This window comes from Rhizophagus irregularis, chromosome 20, assembly GCF_026210795.1.
Source record: "Rhizophagus irregularis chromosome 20, complete sequence".
NCBI lineage: Eukaryota > Fungi > Glomeromycota > Glomeromycetes > Glomerales > Glomeraceae > Rhizophagus > Rhizophagus irregularis.
Genome location: NC_089448.1, coordinates 1,269,884 through 1,295,303, shown reverse-complemented (window position 1 = coordinate 1,295,303; position 25,420 = coordinate 1,269,884). Strand labels below are relative to the sequence as shown.

The following is a 25,420-nucleotide window of genomic DNA, read 5'->3' as shown; positions in this document are numbered from 1 at the left end:
TTGGGTCAAAAGATTTTAAGGTACCGAAACTATCTCAAAATGCACTAGAATTTTTGTAGGTTAGTGAATTTATAGTATAACTATTGTAGTAACAATGATCCGTACGTAAAATATTTCGTGTTCGTGTGACTATTTTAAATTATCGTTTTCCTTATTTCTTTATCAGTTTATCAAATATTATTATACCTATTGATATTGAGGTAAGAAAATTTATAACTTTTTTCCCCAAAAAAAATTAATTGCATGGAAATAAATTCAAACTTTGATATAATATAATACTTATGAAGCAAGGATTTAGCCTTTAAGTAACTATATGTCGAAATCTTGATTATTGCTAGTGAAATTAATCTCCCAAGAATTAATCTTAATTTGATATATTGAACAAATTTTAATAATAATACTTGCTTGAAATTACAGATTTTATGTATGTTAAACGAATCAGAAAAAAACTTCTAATTCGATCAATTTTATGAAAAATATCTTATAATTTTTAATATTCATTTTATATTTGCAAAAATTTTTATTAATTTTATAAATAAAATAAATAAATTTGCTATTATTTATTTCAAAACTTTTTATAGTTTTTGGATTACAATTATTTTTCATAGTAAATAAAATAATCATGAATAAAGGCCTAATCACATATAATTTTCAACAATCTACTATCAGGAAGTTTTTGCCGGTTAAGATCTACTGAGAATTCTACGTGGAACCATCATGGAAATTCCAAGTGGAACCAATATTTTCCGAATACCCTGTAACAAACCACGTGGAATGGATCCACAGAGTTCCACCCCATTCAACCGATCGACAAAGGTTCTAACCAATACATTTCATGTCTCAAGTGTCTAGGTTATATCCTTCGTGGTCCGCCCATGGTTTTAACCCATGTCTGTAATATACTTTGACTTGTCATGCTGTGTCATAGAAACAAATCATGCTAATTAATTTAATCCAACAATATATTATTATACTCACTTATAGTCATATACAAAACATTTATGTCTGTGATATTTGTTGATGATGCTTCTTGTCAGATATGGCTGTGATATTTGTTGTCAATTGCTCATGATGATACTCCTTGTCAGGTACGGACATTTATGTCTGTGATATTTGTTGATGACGCTCCTTGTCAGATACAACTGTGATATTTGTTGTCAATTGCTCATAATGATGCTCCTTGTCAGGTACGGACATTTATGTCCGTGATATTTGTTGATGATGCTCCTTGTCAGATATGGTTGTGATATTTGTTGTCAATTACTCATGATGATATCCCTTGTCAGGTACGGACATTTATGTCCGTGATATTTGTTAATGATGCTTCTTGTCATATACGACCATGATATTTGTTGTCAATTGCTCATGATGATACTACTTGTCAGGTACGGACATTTATGTCCGTGATTTTTGTTGATGATGCTCCTTGTCAGATACGACCATGATATTTGTTGTCAATTGCTTATAATGATACTCCTTGTCAGGTAAGGACATTTATGTCCGTGATATTTGTTAATGATGCTCCTTGTCATATACGACCATGATATTTGTTGTCAATTGCTCATGATAATACTACTTGTCAGGTAAGGACATTTATGTCCGTAATATTTGTTGATGATGCTCCTTGTCATATACAACCATGATATTTGTTGTCAATTGCTTATGATGATACTCCTTGTCAGGTACGGACATTTATGTCTGTAATATTTGTTAATGATGCTCCTTGTCATATACGATCATGATATTTGTTGTCAATTGCTCATGATGATACTACTTGTCAGGTATGGACATTTATGTCCGTGATATTTATAATAACCTTTGTCAAGCACAGACATTTATATATGTCTGTGATATTTATGATAACCTTTGTCAAGCACAGACATTTATGTCCATGATATTTATGATAACCTTTGTCAAGCACAGACATTTATGTCCATGATATTTGTGATAACCTTTGCCAAGCACAGACATTTATGTCTGTGATATTTGTGATAACCTTTGTCAAGACCAGTCCATGATTTTTGTTATACTTATGATAATCTTTGTCAAACACAGACATTTATGTTTGTAATATTTATTATACTTATCTTTTGTCTTATGATAACCTTTATCAAGCACAGACATTTATGTCTGTGATTTTTGTTATACTTATAATAATCTTTGTAAAGCACAGACATTTATGTCTGTAATATTTATTATGCTTATCCTTTGTCTTATGGTAGATAACCTTTGTCAAGCACAAACATTATTTATGTCCATGATTTTTGATTTTTTGCACCCATCCATCCAGTATTTTAATTATAAATAAGACAATTTTATAATTTTTGACTGCATATTCATTTACCAACTTCATTAATAAATATTTTATATCACCTTATAACTATAAAAAAGGCAAATCAATTTCATAACTCCGGACAAGTATAATCACGTGCTAATCGGCCATTTTATTAGCTGCGGCAAGTTAGTACAAAGAATAATTACATCATAAATAAACATATTACATAATTATAAACAATTAAACTATTATTTTACTATATATAGACTACAATTCTCACACAAGCCTCTTTAGGCCGTTTTTAACTTGTTGCGGTTCGCTCTTGTTAACATCTTCAAGAAATGACTAACGAAGAAAACGTTAATAATATTAATAATACAAATGAAGATGACCTCGATTTTGAGGAAAACGACTCAAATACCTGGACTGCTTGCGGTCCCATGGCAAACTTACCCACAGAAATTTATTGTGGAAACTCTCTCGAGCCTGTTGTTAAGAAAAAAATTTTTCAGGCTGAACCTCGAAATAAAGATATATCCTTTACACCACTCAAGATGGAACAACGCATGTTATCCATCATGTCCCGTTTTGATAAAGAAACTGACAAAAACTATAGTAGACTGCTCTATAAAACGTCCTCAGTTCTTAGACCGATCGATAATACACTCAGGATGGTTTATGCTTCAAAGCCGACCGAAGACTCTGGAGATTCTTACGAGTCTTGGCTCCAACTTGAACAGACAGTACTCAACTCAAGAGCCCTCCTTTTGGACGCCTCATCATACGGAAACGACCTACGTAGGGAACTGGCACTTAAGAACCTCTCTTCCAATTATAGAAAACCTACCGGTCAACGAGGTGTTTTCGGGGATAAACTACCAGAGTTGGTTCAACAAGAAAATGAAATTAACAAATTGTTTAATGAAGCTGCTTTTCAAAAGAAATGAGCTCAACAAAATTCAAAACAGAAACAATACTCTCCTGTCAGTTTTAAATCACCTACAACAGGATCTCAAAATTCATACAATTCTTACAAAGGAAAGAACCGTAATTATTCACGATCCCAATCACACTCACAATCGCAGGGAAATTTTCAGTCAAGCACGTCAACAAACAACCAAAAATAATTTCTTCTTCAACTTCCTCAAAGATCGCTGGAAGGATCTCCCACTTCAAAGACCATTGGATCGCGTCTTTTGGCAAAAATTGGGTTACAGATATTGTCCAATATGGTTATCGTCCAGAATGGTTAACAGTCCCTCCTTTAGAAGTTCATCCTATTTCACCCAATCGCCAATACAAGAAAGATCTCAAGATTTTTTACGACGAGATTCAAGCATTATTACGGATTGGAGCAATTCGAGAATTAGATATCGATACTCCATGTTTTTTGTCCGACCTGTTTTTAGTACCCAAAAAAGGGGGAAACTCCGACCTGTCATAGACTTACGAAAACTGAATCAGTTCGTATACTACCAACATTTCAAAATGGAAAACTTAGAATTGTTGAAATCTATGATCCGACGGAACGATTATATGGTGTCCATAGATTTAAATCAAGCTTTCTTCCATGTTCCCCTAGCAGTGGACCAACAACCTTATTTTTCTTTCGATTTCCAGAACAGACGTTTTTGTTTCACATGTTTACCTTTCGGTTTAACAACAAGTCCGAGGGTGTTCACCAAGATCCTTCGTCCAGTGATAAAATCTCTTCGGAATCAAGGCATCAGATTGATGATATATCTAGACGACATACTCATAATGGCAAGGACGAAAGACGAAGCGTTACAACAGTTAAAGGAAGTCATGGATACCTTAGAAAGAATGGGATTTACAATCAACAAAGAAAAGTCAATGCTCGTACCCTCTCAATCGATAGAGTATCTAGGCTTCAAGATTAACACAAAGACGATGACCTTTGTCCTCCCGCGGACAAAAGTAAAGGACCTAGTGAACGAATGCAAAAAGGCAGTACATCTATCCAAAATACCTGTCCGGAAGCTAGCGTCTCTAATCGGAAAGATATTGGCAACAACCACAGGTCGAAATGCTAAAAATCGGCAAAAAAAATGGCGCGAAAAGCAGTGGCTATTCTTGGCTATTCTTGGCTATTCTTGGCTGTTTTTGGCAATTTACGAATTAACCTATACTATTTGTAAATAGTTTATACAAATTTGCCAATAGTTTATGCGATTTGCGCCATTTTTTTTGCCTATTTTTGATCATTTGACGTGTGAACGTCAGTGGTTTTTCCAGCTCGTCTATACTCCAGAGCTCTGCTCCGAGACAAAAATTATGGTCTGAAACTGCACGGGTGGAACGGTACAGTACAGCTCTCCGACGAAAGCAAGTTGCAGCTCGAGTGGTGGATAAAAAATCTCCCTTCCTGGAATGGAAGAAGTTTAATCCAGGAAGAACCAAGTACTATAATTCACACAGATGCGTCAAATACCGGCTGGGGTGCGTCCCAGGACAACTTGACTATCCACGGAAATTGGACTCAGTTGGAGTCAACTCTTCACATCAATATTCTGGAACTGAAGGCGATTCAGTTCTCCATTCTCACGTTCAAGGAGCTAGTGAATCAAACGATATTGATTCAAACAGACAACATGACGTGTGTAGCTTATATTAACCATCAGGGCGGGACGATATCTCTGGATCTCTCAAAGATTGCAGAGAATTTGTGGACATTATGTCTGAAACGCAATCTAAAGTTGATAGCGGAACACATTCCCGGCATAAAAAATGTGGAAGCAGATCTAGCATCAAGGATAATTATCGAAAAGAACGAATGGAAGTTACATCGCAAAATCTTCAACGTATTCAACAAGATATGGGGTCCTTATCAATTGGATCTATTTGCAAGCAGAACCAACACCCAACTTCCCCGTTATTATGCATGGAAAATGGATCCGTTTGCCAAAGGGATGGATGCTTTTCGGCAAAAGTGGTCCAAAATGAAACTATGGTCGAACCCTCCTTGGGTTTTAATTCCACGGATATTGGCAAAACTGATTCGGGAAAAGGCTTCTATGACTATTCTGGTTCCGATGTGGCCGTCAGCCCCATGGTTACCGTTATTAATGAGCCTATTAATAGATCTACCGATATTGATTTGCTCCAACGAAATTCTTTGCCCATCATCACCTCCCCAAATACACCCACTTCGCAATCCACAGTGGAAACTGCTCGCTTGCAATATTTCCAGACTAGGAACAAAGACAAAGGCTTTTCGGATAAAACTATTAACTTACTCTCATTGTCAGTGGATAATAGATCTTCAAGAACAGTGTCTTCAGCTATTCGAGTATGGGAACATTGGTGTGACTCACAACACGTCGATCCTGTTACTTGCCCTATAAATAAGATTTGTGAATTTTTTTCCAACATGTTGACATTTGGAAAATCATATAATACTATCGCTGGCTATAGATCAGCCATTAGTGAAATCCACGAACGAATTGATAATTTCTCAATTGGAACTCACCCAGACATTTTAAAAGCTATGCAAGCTATTCGGATCGATAAGCCTCCTACTTCAAAGTCAGATGACGCTATTGATATTATTCCTTCGTTAGAATTTATTGTTTCCTTGGGTGACAATTCAACCATGTCTATTAGAGAACTTACTTGCAAAACAGCCTTTTTATTGGCTTTGATTTCAGCGTGTCGTCTGTCAGATCTTCATCGGATTAATGCTTTTGATTATACCAAGACAAGGTCTTCTATTTCGTTCAATTGTGTCGCACCCAAGGAATATAATATCGCGGTTGCACATTCAGCCTCCACAACAAAATCCCGATTAAAAAAGATTTTTGTTGGTGTTTACCCAGATGAAAGACATCTTTGTCCATATGAAGCTGTTACTTCTTTGTTATCAAGAACTTCCCTATGGCGTGTATCTGCTGATCAAAAACGCGCTCTTTTTCTTATTACAAAAGAACCTCACTCACCAGCTTCCGTGGATACTATTGCCGGATGGATAAAATCTATTTTAAAGATTTCCTCTTCGGGTTCAACAGCTAAAGATATGCGTGTATTGGCAGCTTTTTTCGCTCAAAATGCTGGGGCTGGATTGGAGACCGTACTAGCACTTGGCAATTGGTCTAGTAATTCGGTTTATCACCGTTTCTACCAAAGGGGTATTAAATTGATGTTAGAACGTAATCAGGTTTCTTCGTTGATTTTATCGGAAGCACGTGTGGGTCACGATTCTTTAGACGAAGTCATTAATGATTCTCTGCAGTAGCACGTGATTATACTTGTCCGGAGTTATGAAATTGATTTAAGTAAATGTATGAGTTTTAACGAAATGCATTTATAAATCAATGAATAACGTAGGACAAGTATAATCACGCTCCCTCCCATTTTTCCCACCCTATTTACTAGTTTAGTAAAAACGGCCTAAAGAGGCTTGTGTGGGAATTGTAGTCTATATATAGTAAAATAATAGTTTAATTGTTTATGATTATGTAATATGTTTATTTATGATGTAATTATTCTTTGTACTAACTTGCCGCAGCTAATAAAATGGCCGATTAGCACGTGATTATACTTGTCTTACGTTATTCATTGATTTATAAATGCATTTCGTTAAAACTCATACATTTACTTAATTTTTTTTTCAAGATTAATTTGGCCAGGTTTAAAATAATTTTGCACAGCAAAATTTGTCAGAATTATTTGGCCAGAATTATAAAATGGACATAAATGTCTGGTTTGCAAATTTGATCAGAATTATAAAAATGAACAGTTTTTGTAAATTTGGCTGGCATTATGAATATAGATATTTTAATCCTTATAGAAAGTTTTTGTGTTAAATTTATACCAAATGGACTCAGTTTAAAATTAGCTCAAATTTATGCAAAAAAATAATCCAAATTTAGTTTATAAGGTAACTTATCATAATCCAGTGATCATAGAAAAATAAATTATAGCTTGTTAGCTTTGTCTCATCAAGATAAGTTAAATTGTTAAATAGTGGTTTCTATCATTAATAGATGGGAAGTTATTGAATGCATTTAGAATTATTTAAGAATACAAAAAAATTCTTTCAAAAAAATGTTAATATCTTATTATTTATTATTAATCCTAAAGTTATAAATCCACCATTTAATACATCTCAATACAATCCAATAAGCTGTATACTATCTTTTTACAATCACTTAATGGCAAGTTAATGCAATTTAACTTTTAGTAATTTGGTATATTTAACCAAAAATAAATTATTTTTATTGTATCTAGATAATCAATAAAAATTAGACATATAAAAAGATATTTATATTGTTTTTATTATTTATTTGACATATGAAAGTATATATGTGATATCATGTTTTATAAACATTATATGAAAATTTTGTAAAAATTTATAATTGATATGATAATTTACCAATTACTATAATTTTATTATTAAGTTTACTTTAATATAACATATTTATATTACATTATAAATTTATAGTAAAGAAAATGTATAACAAACTTTACCAATTATTATAATTTATTATTTTAATTGCTATAAAGTTTATTTATATTATTATATAAGTCAGTATATCTATGAAAGTTATATAAACATATTTGTTTAATGCAATTTAACATTTAAAAATAATTTGTTTTTATTTATTAATATTAAATACAAAATTGCTAGAATATTAGATCTTTTAATTATTTTTTAAAAATTATCTATTAAATAAAATATTGATTTTTTTTTGTTTTTTATTTACTCTTTTTATTAGATCTAAAAATTGTCAAAATATTTAATTATTAATACATTATATATACATAAAAGTTATATAAACCTATTTAATGTAATTTAACAATTAACATTGATTTTATTTTGATTTTATTTATTTTTTTATTTAATTCAAATTATTTTAAAAATTGTTAAAAAATTAAATGACTTGGCTCTTTTAATTATTAATATATTACATGTCTATTAGAAGTTAAATAAACATACCTATTTAATGTAATTAGTATTTATAAATTATCTTATTAATATAAAACTTTATTTATTTATTTGTTATTAAACACAATTTATTTTAAATATTGTTAGAAGAATTTTTCTATCATCAGGATGATCACTAGTGACTGAAATTATGATGATTGAAGTTAGAAATTGGATCAACAAAATTATTTATTAAAAAAAAAATTTGGGATTTGCGAAAAAATGTACTAATAACATTTCTGTAACAATTACTGCAATATTCGCAAATCTAATTTTAATAATTTTGTTGATCCAATTTCTAACAATATTTAAAATAATTTGTATCTAATAATAAATAAATAAATAAAAACAGAACAAAAATTAAGTTTTATATTAATAAGATAATTTTTAAATACTAAATTACATTAAATAGGTATGTTTATCTAACTTCCATAAATATTCAATATACAAATAATTAAAAAAAATCAAATCATTTAATTTTCTAATAATTTTTAAAATAAATTATAGTATCTAATTAGAAAAAAAATAAAATCAAAAAAAAAATCAATGGCCTATTGATAAATAATTTTTTAATTGCTAAATTACATTAAATAGGTATGTTTATATAACTTCTATGCATATGTAATATACTAATAATTAAAGAATCTAATTTTTTAACAAGTTTAGAATAATTTGCATCTAATAAAAGAGGGAGATAAAATGAAAAAATTAATATTTTATTTAATAAATAATTTTAAATACTAAATTACATTAAATACTAATATGTTTATGTAACTTCTATATATATTTTAATTTACTATTTAATTGAATTAAATATTAGATATATTTATGTAATTACTACATATATTTAATATACTAATGACTAATCATTAAAAGATCCAATTTTCTGACAATTTTTAAATAATTGGCATCTAATAGTAAAAAAATAAAAAATTAAAAAATCAATATTTTTTTCAATAAACCAATTTTTAAATTCTAAATTCAAAACAAATAGTATATCTATACTATAACTTATATAATAGTATATGTAATGAATTGAATAATTAATTGTTGAATTATATTAAAAAATCTTTATAGTAATTAAAATAATAAATTATAATAATTGATATAATATAATTTATAAGTTTATTTATATATCTTCCTTATAAATTCTTAATGTGATATATATATGTTAACTTCCATAAATATGTAATGTATTATTTTATAACAATTAAAAATGAATTATAGTAATTGGTAATATTATATCAATTATAAATTTTGTAAATTTTCTTTACAAAATTTACATAATATTTATAAAACACAATGTTTATAATATATCTTTATATTTCAAATAAATAATAAAATAATATCTAGTATATCTTTTTTATTGAATATATTGAATATCAAAATACAATAAAAAAAATGTTTATTATTTGGTTAAATACACTAAAATGCTAAAAGTTAACTTGGCATCAAGTAATTACAGAAAGATAAAATATAGCTTGTTGGATTATTTTTTGAGATATCTTAAATGGTGGTAGTTTTATACCTTTAGAATTAATAAATAATAAGATATTAACATTATTTATTGAAAGAATTTTTTATATTCTTAAATATTTATAAATGCTAATAACTTTTTATTTAATGATAAGGCCACACAAATTCAAATTTTCAGTTCACTCAGCCGGGTTACTTTTTCAAATTTCAATAAAAAAAAGTTAATATATAAAAAATTTATCACGTGATCAGGACGTAATTTTATTGGCGGGTAAGTTTATCATGCGGCTGAGAACTTCTAGAGTGAAAATAAATTCCTCCCTTCTAAAAGTCAACCAATCAAATGTCACGATTATATATATAAACTTTCTTTACTAATAAACAATAAACCTGGGTCCCCAAGTCGATTTTAAATTTCAATGTTACGTGAACTGAAAAATTGAATCTGTGTGGCCTAATAGAAATATGAAATTGCCACATTACCACCATTTAATATATCTTAATAAGATAAAGCTAACAAGTTATAATTTATTTATTTATGATCACTGGATGATTAGTTAAAATATTTACGTTCATAATGCTGGCCAAATTTACAAAATAGACATAAATGTCTGTTTTTATAATTCTGGTCAAATTTGCAAACTAGACTTTATGTCCATTTTATAATTCTGGCCAAATAATTCTGACAAATTTTGCTGTGCAAAATTATTTTAAACCTAGTCAAATTAATGTGTAAACTTGAAAAAAAATTGCCTTTTTTATAGTTATAAGGTGATATAAAATATTTATTAATGAAGTTGGTATATGAATATGCAGTCAAAAATTATAAAATTGCCTTATTTATAATTAAAATACTGGATGGTGGGTGCAAAAAATCAAAAATCATGGACATAAATAATGTCTGTGCTTGACAAAGGTTATTATAAGACAGAGGATAAGCATAATAAATATTACAGACATAAATGTCTGTGCTTTACAAAGATTATCATAAATATAACAAAAATCACAGACATAAATGTCTGTGCTTGACAAAGGTTATCACAAATATCATGGACATAAATGTCTGTGCTTTACAAAGGTTATCACAAATATCACAGACATAAATGTCTGTGCTTGACAAAGGTTATCATAAATATCATGGACATAAATGTCTGTGCTTGACAAAGGTTATCATAAATATCATGGACATAAATGTCTGTACTTGACAAAGGTTATCATAAATATCATGGACATAAATGTCCATACCTGACAAGTAGTATCATCATGAGCAATTGACAACAAATATCATGGTCGTATATGACAAGGAGCATCATTAACAAATATCACGGACATAAATGTCCGTACCTGACAAGGAGTATCATTATAAGCAATTGACAACAAATATCATGGTCGTATCTGACAAGGAGCATCATCAACAAAAATCACGGACATAAATGTCCGTACCTGACAAGTAGTATCATCATGAGCAATTGACAACAAATATCATGGTCGTATATGACAAGAAGCATCATCAACAAATATCACGGACATAAATGTCCTTACCTGACAAGGAGTATCATTATAAGCAATTGACAACAAATATCATGGTCATATCTGACAAGGAGCATCATCAACAAATATTACAGACATAAATGTCCGTACCTGACAAGGAGTATCATCATGAGCAATTGACAACAAATATCACAGCCATATCTGACAAGGAGCATTATCAACAAATATCATGGACATAAATGTCCGTATATGACTATAAGCACTGGTCAGAATAGTCCATTTCGGCAAAATTTTAAATTGCCGAATGTTGGACAAAATTCGGTCTGACATTAGCCGATCAGTACCAAAAAAATCGGCAACTAATTTTATGGACGATTTGCACCGTAACACCTATTAGAAATTGGCAAAGTTTCGGAATTAGTTAAAAAAATCGGCTGTACATATCAATAAAATTCGAACCTGCCATGCAAATGAAATTCGTCATAAACAATCGACTATTCGTTTAAAAATCGATATTGATTTAATTTGCCGATTTGCAAAAATAAATAAAATCGACCATAATAATTTTGACGAAATTTAGCAAATTTAAGTTTTAAAACCGATTTTATTTCGATTGATTTACCAATTATTTAATTAAATCAATTAAATCGCAAAAATTTCCTACAAAAATAGTAAAAATTTCCTACGAAAATAATACTAAAATAATACGAAAATAATAAAAATTTCCTACAACAATAATACTAAAATAATACGAAAATAATACTAAAATAATACGAAATAATACTAAAATAATAAAAATTTCCTACGAAAATAATACGAAAATAATACGAAAATAATACGAAAATAATACTAAAATAATAAAAATTTCCTACAAAAATAATACTAAAATAATACGAAAATAATAAAAATTTCCTACAACAATAATACAAAAATAATACGTAAATAATACGTAAACAATACGAAAATAATACAAAATAATACTAAATTAATAAAAATTTCCTACGAAAATAAAAAAATTCAATCCAGAATTCCACAAAAAATCCCATAATTTTCAAAAAAAAATCCAAAAAAAACTGATGAATTCACAATCTAAAATTCGAAAAAAAAAGTTAGTATAATAAAAACTCAAACAAAAATTAAAGTACAAATTTATACCATTTGTCTGTTTTATCTTCCGTTTCCAGCGATTCTTCCACTCCCATTGGTTCCAATTCTTCCACTCCCGTTGGTTCCGATTCTTCCATTTCCGTTGGTTCCGATTCTTCCATTCCCGTTGGTTCCGAATCTTCTATTACCACTATTTCGTCCATCTCTGCCGACACTTCCGCATCTTCCACCATTATTAGATTCTCCATCGTTTGAATCAGTGTCTCCGGCTCAGAAAAGTCAGTATCGGCCGGCATATTCTGCTCCACATAGGTCCAATTTGGAGCACCTCGTGGATGACGAGAGACGATATTATATATCTCATCGTCATAATTTCGCGTTCGTATCAATTGTGCAGATTGAAGAGAGAAAGCGTGTTGGTCCAAGACATTTCGTAATAAATCTATTAACTATTATTAGAAAAAAAATCAATCCTATTACGAAAAAAATAATACAAATAAAAAATAAAAAATAAAAAATGCGACAAATAAGTTATCGAACCTCTTCAGATCTCCAAGACGGATTATAAACATTGATATGTCTTTTACTGTCTGGTTGCTCCTCATCTGATTCAGAATACTCTGGAGAGTGATATCGGTTGTCACTTAAAACATTCAAAAGTTCTTTTCGATCATAATTCTCCAGTTTTTCGTCATTTTTGTCGAAAAGCGATTTTGCGCCTTTAACTCGACGTGCCTTTTTCTATATTTAAAGTTTCGACGAATGATGAGATTTTTTTTTTTTTGAAATAATAAAGAAATTATTTACCTCATTTAACCGATTATTTCGATGTAGACAGCGATTATCTTTGTCTAAAGTGCCGCGTTGTTTATATAACAAGCGCACTCTGCGATGTTTATGTAAAGCGGAGAGCCAAGACTTGACTTGCCTGTATCGTGGAGTATACCTTGGCTTCATCGCTTCAATTAGTCGAGGTATAACCTGTCGAAGAATTTTATCATTCGACTCACTGGTAAACTTTTCATCGTATTTTAATTCTAGTTCAATCGGAAAAGTTTTTAGAATCGTCTTCATCTCGGCCTAAATTGTACAAAATATCAGTTTAGCGAGCGTTAAAAGCATACATTGAAAGAGGATTTTTGGACGAACCCTAGCTTCTTCTTCATCTACTTCCATTTCATCTTCAGAATCGCGCACAAGATTTTTTCCTTTCCTACGCTTTGTTGGTCATTGATCCTCTTCAAATTCGATATCTTGAAGGTCAGATGAATGTCGGTGACGCAAGCCATCGTTTTCCTGACTAAGTATATTGTTATACGATTGTAATTGGCCAACGTCTAGCCGTAGGTCACGCAACTCGCCATTTGCATTATCGAGTTGCCGATTTAATTCGTCGATTCTTCCCCGTAAGTAGGCATTTTCTTCTCGGAGATCATACGTTTCTAAAAAAACGTTAAAGTCGACCAGAACTCTAAAATGAATACAAAAGTCAATTGTAGCTCACCATTTACATCTCTAGTCCAATTACTACTATAAGGTTCACGTATAATTGGCGTTAATTCTCTCCTATACGGTTCGGCGGTGCGTACATTGCTCCTATACGGTTCGGCGATGCGTACATTGCTCCTATACGGTTTGGTGGTGCGTGTAATGGGCGTTAATTCCCTATGTACATTGCTCCTATACGGTTCGGCTGTGCGTGTAATGGGCGTTAATTCCTATGTACGGTTACATTATGAATTGGTGGTACCATCCTGCTTTGTTGCGAGTACAAGCTGGATGGTACCACTAAGCGAAATGGCCCATTATTTTCCGAAGCTTCTGGTATCGACGTTTGTTTTTGAGTTTTGATAGAACCGGAACCGGAAGCTGCGGATTGTTGTTTTAACGTTTGTTTTTGAGTTTTGATAGAACCGGAACCAGAAGCTGCGGATTCCTGTTTCGACGTTTTTTTTTGAGTTTTGGTAGAACCGGAACTGGAAGCTGCGGATTCCTGTTTCGACGTTTTTTTTGAGTTTTGGTAGAACCGGAACCGGAAGCTGCGGATTCCTGTTTCAATGTTTGTTTTTGAGTTTTGGTAGAACCGGAACCGGAAGCTGCGGATTCCTGTTTCGACGTTTGTTTTTGAGTTTTGATAGAACCGGAACCGGAAGCTGCGGATTCCTGTTTCGACGCTTGTTTTTGAGTTTTGGTAGAACTGAAACCGGAAGCTGCGGATTCCTGTTTCGACACTTGTTTTTGAGTTTTGATAGAACCGGATCTGGAAGCTGTGGATTGTTGTTTCGATATCGACGTTTGTTTGGGAGAATCAGAACTTACAAATTCCTGTGAAGAAGTTTGTTTGTGAGACTCTTGACGACTTTTTTCGACACTTTTTTTTCCAGATCGTTTCATTCTTTATAGAGATTTTAATAAACAGAAGAATAGTAAAATTAGTAAATAAAGTAAAACTTTCTTTCAAAATGACGAAAAATATTGTTCGATTTATATAAAAGTTACGTTTGATAATCAATATAAAAATGTATTGCAGATTTTATAAAAATTTTATAAAAATTACGAGAATTGTTTATCGAAAAAATAAAATTATTTTTGCGAAAAAAATTCGATTGATGGAGCTTTATAAATTCAAAATTCAAAATAAGCTTTCCTGGGAAAAAGTCTATTTGATAAAAATAAAACCGAAATTTGATTCGAAATTAGACTTTTATTACTTTTATCAAATCAATTACTAACGGATCAAATTTAACCGAAATTTTTAAATTAAAAAAAATTCTCATGATTGAAAATTTAATTAATCGAAATCTCGAAATTAAACTTTTATTAAATCAATTACTAACGGATTAAATTTAACCAAAATTTTCAAATTAAAAAAAATTCTCATGATTGAAAATTTAATTAATCGAAATCTCGAAATTAAACTTTTATTAAATCAATTACTAACAGATCAAATTTAACCGAAATTTTCAAATTAAAAAAAATTCTCATGATTGAAAATTTAATTAATCGAAATCTCGAAATTAAACTTTTATTAAATCAATTACTAACGGATTAAATTTAACCGAAATTTTCAAATTAAAAAAATTCTCATGATTGAAAATTTAATTAATCGAAATCTCGAAATTAAACTTTTATTAAATCAATTACTAACAGATCAAATTTAACCGAAATTTTCAAATTAAAAAAAATTCTCATGATTGAAAATTTAATTAATCGAAATCTCGAAATTAAACTTTTATTAAATCAATTACTAACGGATTAAATTTAACCGAAATTTTCAAACTAAAAAAAAAATTTCATAAAATTTTAATTTTCAAGAGAAAAATTGACTTCATTTGTCAAAGTTTCGTTAAATTTTAAAGTACATATTAATTATAACCGATTCTTTATCAAATTTTATAAAACATGACGAGAAGAAGATCGATTAATCAAATTATGGGTTCGGAAAGGATAGCAAACCGACTATCTTCTAGAAGGTTTAGCAAAAAAAGAACCAAAGTCCCTTGTTATTGTGACAAATGTAATGGAAAACTGGTTATAACACGAACCAAAATGCTTCACGAAGCGGCAGAAAACACAACTGACTCGAATCTTAATAGTGGTTTGGCTTCATTGTTACTAATTAATCAAGAAGAGGATTCGACAATAACTTCGTTAGAAGAAAATCTGATAAATGAAGATATTTTGGTACCTCCATTAAATGAAGAGATTTCGGTAATAACTCCTTTAGAAGAAGATTTGACAACAATTCCATTAAATGAAAAAGATAATTCAACAACTCCAGAATACAACGAAAATGAATATATTTTTTTACCTCGAAGACGTACAAGAAGCTATGCAAATCGCCCACAAACTATGCTCGAACATTCAGGAACAGAAGATTTGAGCAATTCTGATTATGAACAACATACTGATACTTCTTCATCTGATGGCAATGAGTCAGATGATGAAACTTTTGCCGATACTTTTGAAAATTATTCACCACCAGATTTTAAATCATATCAAGAGGAAGAAAAACGATAATCGATGATAAATTTTCATGGATTTTATTGTGGATAATGACCTTTCGAAAAAAGTTCAATCTCCCTGAAACAGCGACCGAATCTCAACTAAAATTCATGAAAATAGTGTTAAAAGAAATCGGTGGAGACATTTACGATAACTTTCCTGACTCTCTATATCTGGCAAGAATTCAACTTGGCCTGAAAGATCGTTTCCATAGTTTCGTGCCATGTCTGAAATGTCATAAATTATATAATAAGACAGACATGGACGAAATTCAAAAAAATGACAGTATTAGTATCATAAGATGCAGTCACATCGAATTTCCAAATTCTGCGTCTCGAAGGACGAAATCGTGTCAAACGGTCTTGGCTGAGAGAGAGGTTAAAAAGCCAGAATTAATATATCCGTTTGTACCGATTCATCAACAATTGGAAACTCTATATCGTCGGCCTCACTTTGAACGGTTACTTCGACATTGGTCAAATCGTTGACAATTCGATAACATACTGACCGATATATATGACGGTCAAATCTGGAAAACATTAAGAGAAACTGACGATGAAAATTCAGCCAAATTTTTCCGACCAGAAGTAGCCGATTCACATCTAGGACTAATGATAAACCTTGATTGGTTCCAGCCCTACGATGGTACATTTTATAGTATCAGGGTAATTTACGCAGCTGTCTGTAATTTACCCCGTGACATTCGGTTCAAGCGCGAAAATTTGCTGGTTCTCGGTCTACTACCAGGACCGAACGAAGTAAGCTTGCACAAGATTAATCATTATATTGCGCCTATTGTCAATGAATTAGAGTTACTATGGAGTGGAATAACTTTAAATCGAACATTTAAGTGCCAAAACGGGAAAAATATTCGTGCGGCTTTAGTACTAATTTCGTGCGATATCCCTGCTGCTTGAAAAATATGCGGGCATATTTCAGCTTTGGTTTCTTGCCATCGGTGTATGAAACGAGCAAATTATGAAGACCACCAACATAATTTTGCAGGTATGGAGGATATGGAGAATTGGTTCATTACTCGTGATTCGACCGAACATCGTCGGAATGCTCTTGCATGGCGAAGTTGCAATTCCACCAATTCAAGAAAGAATTTCGTTAGTGAAAAAGGGGTTAGGTGGTCGGAGTTACTTCGATTGCCGTACTTTGACCCAATTTGTTTTATTATTGTAGATCCAATGCACTGCTTATTCTTAGGAATTGCGAGGTGGATAATGAAGAGGATTTGGATCAATGAGGGTGTTTTAACCCCGAACGATCTAAAGAAGATTCAAGAAAAATGAATCAATTCAAAATACCGGCTGATTTGGGACGAATTCCCGGAAATATTGAGCGCGGAGAAGGGTTTTCAAACTATACAGCCGATCAGTGGCGAATTTTCTTTATGATCTACGCAACTACCTCATTGTGGGAACATTTACCGTCAAAAGATCAAAAAATCTTGACACATTTCGTTAGAGTTTGTTCTATTTTAGTAAGCCGAATTTTAGAAATTGAATTAATGGAAGAAGCTCATGAGAGGCTAATTAAAATAATTAAGCTTATTGAAGTACACTATGGAAGAGTAAAAATTACGCCTAATCTTCACCTTTCGCTCCATTTGTGCGATTGTTCGAATGATTTTGGTCTATTGTATGCATTTTGGTGTTTTTCATTTGAGCGTATGAATGGAATACTCAGTAAGATATTCTTTTTTTTACTTTTTTTACTTTATTCGGATGTTTACATTGTTAGTCTTATTTTTAATAATTTTTAAGGCTCGTTGCCAACAAGTAATAGACAAATTGAACCAGAAATAATGCGTCAGATAATGAATGATAATCGAATTGGAGATATCATTAGTTCTGACATTCAAACGAAAGGCTTAGAATTGCTTGAAGATCGACCCACAACTGGTTCAATATCGGCTGCAGACCAATTTTCTTCAGATGAACTAGAGCGGTTTTGGCTAAATGCTAAAAACATACAGGAATCGACTATTACTGGATGCGAGCCGTTTCCTGGAGAAATGCTGAAGCCTAGTTCCGAAGCAATAATGACCGAATCAATGCTCGAACTGATGGTTGCTTTTTATAATGCTTCTTATATCGAAATGTACAAGTTTCGCAAACCAGCAGATGAAATTATCCAAGATTCTATAACAATTCGAGTAAAGATAAATCAATTTGGAAGATGCTGAATTGGTTCCAAAGTATTTGGCTCCGCAATGTCAGTTCGACATACAAAAAGCTCGTATGTCCTAGCCAAATTTATAACTAGTGATGGGGAAGTCGACAGTTATCCTGGACAAATTCAATACTTCTTCAAACATACAGTCGACTTGCCAAATGGACAAATGGAACATAATTTGGCATATATTCGTTGGTATCGACCAGCTAGTATGAGTGAAAGTCGATATTATTTTCATATTGATGATGAAGACGAGAGCTGTAACGTTGAGTTGTGAAAATCTGAATTTTATGATGAAAGCCGCGATTGTATTATTCCTGTACATAATATCCTTTGTCGATTTATACCATCAAAATATCGAATTTCTACTTGGAGTAATGCTATTGAATATTTGGCGATTAATCCAATTAATCGCAAACTCCAAATTCGTTAATAATTAAGTGTTTTGGTAAAAATTGGCCGAATTATTTTTTTTATTTTTTTAATTTTTATAATTACTTGACGAGAGACACGTTTATTAGACAAAATTTCATTTTACGAAAAGATTCTTTTGTAGTATTTTTATTATAATTACTTGACGAAAAACAAGACGAAATTCATTTTACAATAAAAATTTTCATTAATGATTATGCACTGAATATAAACAATGTAAACAAAGTATAAAATTCGAATTAAAAAATAATGTTTTTTACTATTTGGCAAAATTGTGTCGATTTATGTGACCAATCGGCAAAATTTACTGAATGACCTTAAAGGAACAAGTTTTCGTATAACAATCGGTATAAGTCAATTTTTCACCAAAAGACTGAACGAGTTTTCGTTTAACAATCAGTATCAGTCGATTTGTGATTGATTTTACCGATTTTTGCCGTTGGTCAAAAAATGTGATGAATCACATGACCAATCGGCAAAAATTATGCCGAAAGCTCTTAACGGTCGAAAGTTTTGATTTCGACCAGTGAAGTGAGTATAATCATATATTGTTGGATTAAATTAATTAGCATGATTTGTTTCTATGACACAGCATGACAAGTCAAAGTATATCATGGACATGGGTTAAAACCATGGGCGGACCACGAAGGATATAACCTAGACAATTGAGACATGAAATGTAAGGTTAGAACCTTTGTTGATCAGTTGAATGGGGTGCAGAGTTCAAGATCGTCCCACTTAGTTTTTCTCATCGGAAAATCATAGAAAAATCATAAAGAATTTGTATAAATACTACATTGTTTCAAGTATTATTTTATAGTGGCATTTACTATTTATTTCGTAAATATGCATTTCTTCAATTTTACAGTAATATACGATGTAATAAATAATTAAAACCTATATATTAAACTTTATAATCCACTGATATCACATTATAATAATTTCCAGAGGTCTAAAAAGAAATAACTGAAAATAGAAGTTTTGCTAAGTTAAATTTTGAAACCACCTGTTTTCCTAATCCAAAATCAAAGCCAATCAAAGGAAGTCTACAAAAATAAATAAGCATTGTTTCTTTTAAAAAAAATAAATAAAAAAAAGAACCAAAGTTTCAAAATGAAACTTTGAAACCTACTGTATAACCAGTATCCAATATAAGAAGAACCCGAAAGGTACTTACAAGAGAACAAAAGAAGAAAACGTTTCATATGAAAAAAAAATTAAAAAAAATTTTCATATACCAAATGTATGCTTTCATTTTATCGAAACATTTATACCTGCAAAAAAAAGAGAAATGTTAATATTTCTTATAAAAAAATAAAATAATTGAAGTTTCACAATATAAAACTCACCATTTTTAAAGTTTTCCAAATTGAAATACTTATTCTTTGTCAATTTCACATGTATCTGAAGACTGATATGAAGATGGAATCTAAAAAACTGAAAAAAAGAGATTATAATCAAAGACAAAAAAAAAGAATAAATAATTAAAAATTTAAAATCTACTTGCATTTCCACAAGGGAGCCATCAAAATCAAAATTTTTGAAAATTGAATGACTGAAAGAAAGAGTATCTCACGCTCAACTCATACTTGAATAACCAAGCCTTTCTACAAAAATGAAAAAAATCACCGTTAGAAACAGGTTGTTAAAAAAAATAAAAAAAGAAAACTAAAAAGGCTTAAACCTACCAAAGCTTTCACCCATCCAAAGACCCAGAGTCTAAAATATTTCGTTAAAAGAATGTTTTTACAGGGTTTTGCATCCAAAGAGCTGAGGAACAAAACTGTTTAAAAAAAAAAAGAAAAAAGAAATTAGTAATTGGACAAAATTAACAAGAAGAGTTTCAACGCTCTGGACTATCTAAAAAAGGAAGAAATGAAATGTTAAAAACGTTTCACTAAAAGAATTAATCGGAAGTTATACTAATAAAATCTCTGACGCGTTATCCAAAAAAATAAATAGTCCGACATATTTGTGACATCTTCTACTCCATAATGATCGTGACCCAAGTTATTTTCCATACCATTTTTTTGAAGGGCTCAATTGTTTAGTTCATGTTTAAGTACGTACCGCCATCTACAAAAAAAAAACATGTTAAAATGTTCGTTAGAATAATTAAATCCCGCTGAATTTTCCATGTATACATACTCCAAAATATAAACGTATAAAAAAAATAAATGAATCTTTAGCAACAGTTTGTTATAATAAGGCTGCTCCAATTTAATAGTTTGTTTAACGTCCTAATTTTATATAAAAATTGAGGGGGGGAGGGGGTCAAATTAAGTAAACATTTAAAAATAAACATAGTTTTTTCTTTATCACTCAATGCATTTTTACTAAAAATACATCTTAATTTATTACAGATAATGCAATTAATAAGTTTACATATATTACTTTTATTAATTATACCATTTTCTTTGGTAGATTCAATTACACTGGAAAGAAATTCTTTTAAATATTATACAGATCGGTGATGTTATTATAAGTCACGTGATATAACATATGTTTGTTTATTTTTAAAAATTTTTCAAAAATGAGGGGGGTGGGGTACGTTAAACAAACTATTAAATTGGAGTGGCCTAAATTAAAGGAAAAAAGAGAAAGAAAGGTGAAGGAAAGGAAAGTAGTGGAAAGGGCGAAGAAAGAGAGAGTGAAAGAATGAAAGAAAAAGGGGGAAATGAGAACTTAAGCTTTTTTTAAAAAAAAAAGCTTAAGTTTTAACGTAAATGGTCAAATTGCAGATCATTATATTTTTGATAACAGATAATAAATCATTGATTACTACTTATTTGAGTTGTTGTTCTCTATTACTATATCATACTGGTTGAATATTATTATCTTTATTTTTAGTTTTCATATTAAAGTATGGTTCGTTATTAGAAAAAAAGAAGAAATTAATTTAAAAGGTTAAAAGAATATTAAAGAATTTAAAGTAGCTTACTAAAGTTTAAATCATGATTTAACGAAAACTTAATACAGTATGAGTATTGTCATGTGATCGTCATGTGCCACTCCGAAATTGATCGATGTTGCAAATGTTTAACATGATTAACATGTCGAACCTAATTAACATGTTGGTTATGATCAACGTATTGAACATGTTAGTCATATTATACATAGTAAATATATTGAATATGTTAAATTTCTTAATATATGTATAAATATAGGTCAATTTTCTTGTTGTAATGTTAGGGAATAAATAAAGTTTTCATTTTTTTAAGTTATAAAGTGACAGTTTTTATCAAGTGAAATCCTTTATTCGTGTTTGGAGGTATATGCCGACGTACAGCGCTATACAACACGTCTGATCGGATAATTTTGATATATTGTTTAATATATTGTCTAATTATACACTACATAAACCTTCTGCTACCTAACCACATAAACTGCTTAATATTTTTAAGCGTAAAGAACTGATACAACAGTATACTCGTGATGATCATGTGATTAACAATATATATGATTATCAAAGTTTCACGCACATGTACGTAAATTTTTAATATAACTTTTTAGAAAAATGTTAATACAAAATAATAGAACTATTTGCGAAAGCAATTATTACAGATTCAGTTACAGTAATCATAAAATATAAAATCAAAAAATTATTTACTGAAAATATTAGAATTCCAACCATTTATTTCAGTTTGTACTAAGCTTCTTTTTTTTAATAAGTGATTAAATTAGTAGTAGAACACTTTATTAAAAAAAAATAAATAAAGAATAAACACTTTATACGTAGTGCTTTTAACTCCAATAATGACATGTTTTCTTTAAAATTAATCAACCCAGAGTTCCACAAATAAATTCTGCATATTTCGTAAATGAAATCCACATATTTCGCTAAAAAATTCTACAAATTTCCAATGAGATTTTACACCAAACGGAAATCTACACAATTCTTGAATAAAATACGTGGATATATGTGGAAACATGTCCACATGATTCGATGTGTAGAATTCCACATGTTTCCGAGCTAACCTGCGTGGATTTGGATGGATCGATCTACCTAAAAATTTCCTGAGGCAATGAAGTCACCACACATCAACCTAATCTAGTTTTTATTTATAATTTGATCAGTTTCAACTAAATCGAAAACAGCAATAATTTCAATATAAAACATGGGTATTAAATTATTTCAAATTTTCATATATATTAATTAATAAGAATTATTATCATCCTTTTTTTCACTGATGTTTTATACACAAGATTTTTCTTGTCGACTTTACTATTCTAAATTTTAAAACTACTAATAAAATGAATAAATTTATTCTAAATTATTGATCTTATTATTAACTATAAGAAATAGATTTGTGTTTTTTTTTTGAAATTATAAAGAATTTTTTAAAAATTATAATACACTGTGTACATTTATAATAGATTATAGTAAATGTGAATCAAATGCATCAATAAACATTATCGCTCGCTAATAGGTGGCAGCCATAAATTAAAAACCACTGATGCATTTATAAAAAATGATTTAATAGTTGAAAGATTACTAATAAGTTTATTAATAGAAAATAAACAGTGAAACATAAATAAAACACTATCTAAATTATTGGGTATAATCATCAACACTTAATGGTACAGCCTCCGAATAGTTCTAACCACCATGATCGTGTATGGCTTAGCAGACCTAATAAAATCAAAAGAATAAAAATTATAGAACCACAAAGGCAAAACCATCCATGAATGAATTTATTACCCTCTACAGATTTTTCTCCTAAAATATGAGATATATATGCAATAACATTATTGAATGACCAAATAGAAGACAATACTGTGAGATATATGCTTCGGCAGCTATATATTTTTGGACGGGTAAAATAGGCTAGAAGTACCGATATCCAAGGAATTAATATTGAGAATAAAAGGATGATCAAAACTTTAGAAACTTGTGCACTTTTTTCGTGACTTTCGTGATGTTGCAGGTCACTCACAACAACGTGCATATCTCTTAACCTAACTCTGGGATCGTTGACTATCATTTTTCCTCCAAATACTCTCCTACAGATTGCTGGCAATGTCCAGGCTAATGCTAGTGGCAGATATGGCCAATCCTCTTCAGTACATGGTCCTATTTGCAGTGCCTTGATTAGCCCTGTAAATATACCAAGGAATATATAGTACGCGGAGGCCAACGAACTAAGTCTACCTAATACGGAGGCCTCTGCCATACATTCTTTGAGTAATCTAATAACTTCTTCATTCCGCTCGTCTTCTGCTATTTTCATAGTATAAAGACCAAAAGGTCTGTAGGGAAGTATATTTCCATCTCTCCTAAAATGGTCTGATGTGAGCCAGTATATACTCATTGCTATTGGATCATTACGTATTCCACAGGCGTAAAACAATCCGGTAAATGGACAACCAAGACATCGTAATAACCATAATAATTTATTTATTAAACCACTCTCTGGCGATGTACCTATTGTTGCTACAGCCGGTCCACAACCTAGTACGTACTGAGGCGCAGGTTCTTGTAATGTGTGTAGTAATTCTATTATTGAAATATCTTGAAATGTTGCTATCATTTTTATTAATTCAGTAAATAAAAATCAAAAGTTTAGCAAAGAAACCTGGCGGCCTTTATATATTTGTGACCCTATAAAAAATTTTATCCGTTATTTCTGTAAGAATTCACGGAAATGTAAATAATTCGATAAATTCCGGGATATAAGGTTATTAATTCCGGAAATATGAGCCTTTTACGGAAAAATATGGAATATAGTAAAAAACAGATCGACTTTTTTACATCTTTGTTATATATAACTATATTGGATTTACCATTAGTAAAATGAAACCAAAACAAGTAGAAAATTCAAATTTGCCGAAAGTTTATAACCAATATCAAAAAAGGAAAATCCGGCTTATGAAAGAAAATATAACTATGACAAGAGTAATACAATTTTATTACTTGTGCAAATATAGATAAGCTTTTACGATATCGCTTTGTTGTAGATCATTAGTTAAAGCATCGATGAGTTCAGTTTATGGATAGTTTGATGCCAAATATGGTCTAATCCTTACTGTCGTTTTTATAGCATATGCATATGCTTATGCTTACACATTATGTTTTAGGGTCTGCAATCAGGAATATATTGTGAAAAAAAAAATTGATATACGTAACAAAAAATACATTTTTATTATAGAAAATAATTTTTTTTATTAAGATGTCCATTATTAGTCTTTTTAAAATAAATATTTTCATAAAAAGACATTATTGCGTTAATCAGAATAATATTTTGTATATTTTGATATTCGTTTAATTAAATAAATAATAAATAATAATTAATTATTGATAGAATATATACAAATTTTTAAAGTTGATAATATTGATAATATATTTAAAAAAAAAATACATTATTAATTATATTATTTATTCTTGAATATAAAACTTGTATTTTTTTATTCATTTTTTAATGATACTATTATTTTGGATGATTTACAGTTGTGTAATAAAAAATTTATTGTCCATCATTTTCACTAAAATTCATTGTAATTTTCGA

At 30.2% G+C, this 25,420-nt stretch overlaps 4 protein-coding genes across 4 annotated transcripts; 1 reads left to right on the top strand and 3 right to left on the bottom strand.

Annotated features, from left to right (window-relative positions):
- Window positions 1-12,322: 12,322 nt before the first annotated feature.
- OCT59_012910 (uncharacterized protein) lies at window positions 12,323-12,526 on the bottom strand (the record flags this gene model as incomplete). The annotated part of the gene is made up of 1 exon (XM_066140455.1): window positions 12,323-12,526. One exon carries the CDS (start codon window positions 12,524-12,526, stop codon window positions 12,323-12,325), a length of 204 nt encoding a protein of 67 aa, XP_066001337.1.
- Window positions 12,527-13,520: 994 nt separating this feature from the next.
- On the bottom strand, window positions 13,521-14,687 carry OCT59_012909 (uncharacterized protein; the record flags this gene model as incomplete). The annotated part of the gene is made up of 4 exons (XM_066140454.1): window positions 13,521-13,735; window positions 13,798-14,011; window positions 14,080-14,219; window positions 14,297-14,687. 4 exons carry the CDS (start codon window positions 14,685-14,687, stop codon window positions 13,521-13,523), a joined length of 960 nt encoding a protein of 319 aa, XP_066001336.1.
- Window positions 14,688-15,695: 1,008 nt separating this feature from the next.
- Window positions 15,696-16,313, top strand: OCT59_012908 (uncharacterized protein; the record flags this gene model as incomplete). Its single annotated transcript, XM_066140453.1, has 1 exon — window positions 15,696-16,313. One exon carries the CDS (start codon window positions 15,696-15,698, stop codon window positions 16,311-16,313), a length of 618 nt encoding a protein of 205 aa, XP_066001335.1.
- Window positions 16,314-23,482: 7,169 nt separating this feature from the next.
- OCT59_012907 (uncharacterized protein) lies at window positions 23,483-24,445 on the bottom strand (the record flags this gene model as incomplete). The annotated part of the gene is made up of 2 exons (XM_066140452.1): window positions 23,483-23,547; window positions 23,617-24,445. 2 exons carry the CDS (start codon window positions 24,443-24,445, stop codon window positions 23,483-23,485), a joined length of 894 nt encoding a protein of 297 aa, XP_066001334.1.
- Window positions 24,446-25,420: the final 975 nt, after the last annotated feature.